General features: G+C 52.9%; 1 protein-coding gene across 1 annotated transcript in view; it reads right to left on the minus strand.

The window, feature by feature from the left end:
* The window catches only part of CUNH16orf95 (chromosome unknown C16orf95 homolog), an 8,124-nt gene extending 6,769 nt beyond the window's left edge, over positions 1-1,355 (minus strand). Inside the window, exon 1 of the mRNA XM_050165172.1 lies at positions 1,076-1,355. Coding sequence (XP_050021129.1) covers positions 1,076-1,251 — 176 coding nt within the window. The 5' untranslated portion in view covers positions 1,252-1,355. The remainder of the gene's footprint in view (positions 1-1,075) is intronic.
* Positions 1,356-3,922: the final 2,567 nt, after the last annotated feature.

Raw genomic sequence — 3,922 nt, forward strand, 5'->3', positions numbered from 1 at the left:
TTTTTTTTTTGGTTTTTCGAGACAGGGTTTCTCTGTGGTTTTGGAGCCTGTCCTGGAACTAGCTCTTGTAGACCAGGCTGGTCTCGAACTCACAGAGATCCGCCTGCCTCTGCCTCCCGAGTGCTAGGATTAAAGGCGTGCGTCACTACCGCCCGGCTATCTGAGCATTTTTTGTTTTTCATTATAATCAACCATTACTGTCTGCTTTGTTTACTTGAGGCAGGATTTTGCTATATAATCCAGGCTCGCCTCAAGCCCACAGCAATCCTCCTGCTTCAGTCTCCTGAGTACTAAGATTACATGAGTGTTGGAGTGTGTTTCGGGCCACTGCACTCAATTTTCCTACTGATGACTGGAAACAAGACACAGGGCTGCCCTGCACAGCATCCAGCCTACCCAGCCTGGTCTCAGAGACTGGTCACTACAGCCTCATAACCCTGGAGACTAAATCTGGAACTTCTTTGATGGAGGTACCCTAATAACAAGGAAAAACCCATGTGGTCTGGGTGGTCATCTCGCCTGGGAAGGAAGCCAGCACAAGGGAAATGAGGGCTGAGGAGAAACCATGTAGGGCCACAGTCCTTGCACACCTGGATACAGCCATGCCTGAAGGCCTGCTCCTGACATTTCCAGGGATGGAAAGAGTAGGTCGCCTTTCCGTTTCCTTGCCACTGCGCTACCGCTGAACCGGGCGGCCCCGGGGCTCCAGGCACTCACAGGTGAGCTTCGAGGTCACCTGTGCAAGCTCTGGGCTGACCTGATCTGTCATGATGGGCTGTGCTAGGCATGCGCTATGCAGCCTTGTAGGACCAGAGCCAGGCTTGGTCCAGAGTCCTCGCAAGGGCTGGAGGGTTGCGGTGCTTCGCAACAGCTTCCCGCTGGACCCGCTGATTGGCCCTCAACCAACCAATCAGAAGCTGTCGTATTTGGTCGTGCACTGAGCTGACATCTGATTGGCTACTTTCTGCAGCGGCTCATGGGAACTGTGGGACAGAGGGGACTCTGGACACTTGAGCCCCGCTCCCTTTGCACTCGTCGCCCAAGTTGACGTGGTGTCCAGACCGAGGCCACTCACCATTTCCTGTGGATGGTCCTCTGCGCGCGCGAGGCACCCCGGTCCCGGTCCCGACCCTGTTCCCGACCTCGGTCCCCTGAAAAGAGACAGGAGGTAGGACAGGCCTGGGAGTTCCCATGGGCTACATTCCCTTTGAGTGTCTCTGACATCTGGGACCCACTTCTATCCAGAGCCATTCGTTATTAAATGGGGCGAAAGCTCAGTGACCCTGGGCTTCACATGCCCGTCAGATGTGCGCGAATTGTAACTTTAAAAGAAACGTTTCCATCCAGGGCTTTGGGAAGACCAAACATAGCGCTTGGAGTCAGTGAGATGGCTCAGCGGATTAGGGCACCTGTTGCCAAGCATGAAGGCCAGAGTTCAATCCCGGGACTCACATGGTGGAAGGCGAAGACTCCCGCAAGTTGTCCTCTAACAACCATGCGTGTGCCGGACACATCCCGCCCACCTACCCCGAAACAGCCCACAGAATGGGAGAAAATCTTATCCAGCCCTACCTCAGGCAGGAGTTAAAATCCAGAATTTACAAAAAATTGCAAAAGTTAAGTATCAAGGAAACAAAAGTTGCCAATCAACAAATAGGCAGATGAAGGGAACCAATTTCTGCCAGGTGGCTCCTTCCAGCCCCATCCCGGAGCTGCCCCTAGCAGAGGAGGGGAATATGGACACCTACCCCTGCCTCCATATACTACAGCGGTGACCATTTCAGAACACGTCCCTACAATCGCCCTGTAGGTCCTGTGGGGTCCCTGGGCTTTCCTTCTCATCTCTTTGCTGGGTCACCACCTCCTCATGACCGCTTCGAATCCCTGTGGAAGGGCCTGCCACTAGCGGGTCCCAAATTAAACAAGCTCTTTCCAGTGACCTTCTGACAGCCACACCCAAGAGGGGCTGCTTGTCCCGCAGTCCCCAGGCCTCGCATCGCTGCGGCAGTGCCACAGACCAATGGTGTATCCGTATCTGGCAAACGGCTCAGAGACCTGGTGGGCTGGGTTGGGCACCCCAACTCCCTTCCGTGCAAGGATATTGACTGATGCCGCAGCGTGGTGGGCCTCTGCTCATAACAACAAGAAAATCCCGAGGATGCGAGAAAGGATGGCCACCACAGCCATGCTGGACAGTACAGCAAGCCCACAGCCGAGGAGTCTGAGCTGCAGGAAAGATGACATCCCAGCTGCTCAGGAGGCTGAGCACAGAAAGCCCTGGAGAGTGTGAGGATTGCCAAGAATTCCAGGTCTACAGAGTAACCCAGGAGGGAGGGAAGGAAGGAAGGAAAACAGAAAATGAAAACAAAATGCTAGGAACACACTCCCCTTCTGGGAACATCTTCCATGCCTTTCCGACTGGACTTTGGAGGGTTCCAGTGCAAGTCCACCCCATTGCCTCTGACCAGTGTGAGTTTACATTTCTTCTTCTTCTTCTTCTTCTTTTTTTTTAAAGGTAGATTTGGGTGTTTGGTTTTTGTGAGGTTTTGTTTTGTTTGTTTTGTTTTGCTGGAGGCTTTTGTTACTGTTATTGTTGTTGTTTTGGTTTTTCAAGACAGGGTTTCTCTGTGTAGCCTTGGCAGTCCTAGAACTAACTGTGTAGACCAGGCTGGCCTCAGACTCACAGAGATTCACCTGCCTCTGCCTCCTGAGTGCTGGGGTTAAAGGTGTGCACCACCATAGGCCAGCTCAGTTTACATTTCTCCTCTGGTGCCCTCGCTACGGGACTCTTGGCTTCTTGCTCTGACTGTGGTATTGTGACTGTCCCGGAGTAGACACTGTCAGCTCTGCGGTCTTGACCCTTACCTTTTCCTCTTAGGGTCACAGGTATCATCGCCACCCTTTCCTCCCTGTGTCCAGTGGTGGCACGTCCCAGTTCTTTCAGTGGCTGTGCCTGGTCTTCCTTCACTCTGTCCTCCCCCAGCATGCCATGGGATATGGTGTCACTGTCATCTTCCTCACTGTCATCAGAGCAGGAAAGGGAAGAGACCCACACAGGCTCTAATAGCTTGCTGCTTCCCAAATGCCTCCGTCAGCCTGCACCCCATGGTGCTAGGCCTCCCTGTGACATATCTGGGAGAAGCAGCCACCTACTTACTTGCCTGTGCACCCTCTGTGTCCCCCACGACCATGGTGCTCTGTGGGAACTGACTTTCCAATGGAACTATGGAATTCTGGGAACAGAAGCTCCATGGTAATGATAGGATCAACGGTCCCTCTCGGGCAGCTCTTGTTCCCTGTTGACTCCAGCAGGGCAGCAGAGGCCCAGCGACTGCAAGAGTGGACAGAAATGAGGTCTACTGTGCTAGGCCCAGGGTGTGTAGAGCTCCGCAATGGCTTTCTGCAGCTTATCTTCCAAAGGGCCACCCAGCACAGGACTCCAGTGGATGCTTTGCTGAGCCAGCGGCAGCTGCCCTGTCCTGTTGTCAACTCAAGCTCCATGCAGCAGGCTCCAGAGTGTAGCCACAGACTGGCCGGACCCAGGCAGGCAAGTGGAGTCAGACCCAACAGTCACCTCTTTATAGTGATATTTTATTTATGTTTTATTAATAAAGCTTGCCCAAAGATCAGAAGCAAAGCTAAGCCACAAGAGGTCAGGCAGTTGTGACACACACCTTTAATCCAAGGATTTGGGAGACAGTGGCAGATGGATCTCTGTGAGTTCAAGGCCACCCTGGACTATGCAAGATCAATGCAGAAATAAATCCAGGTGATGGTGATTCACCCCTTTAATCCCAGTACTAGGGAGTTATGTCTTTAATCCCAGCACTATAGGGAATATAAATGGGAGGAGAGAGAGGCTTAGTCTGCTTAGTTTGTGGGCGCCCAGCCTTGGTAGAAGTAAGGCTTCACTAGTGGCTTG

This window comes from Alexandromys fortis, unplaced genomic scaffold (assembly GCF_014885135.2).
Source record: "Alexandromys fortis isolate MF-2015 unplaced genomic scaffold, M_Fortis_MF-2015_v1.1 scaffold_165, whole genome shotgun sequence".
Classification (NCBI taxonomy): Eukaryota; Metazoa; Chordata; class Mammalia; order Rodentia; family Cricetidae; genus Alexandromys; species Alexandromys fortis.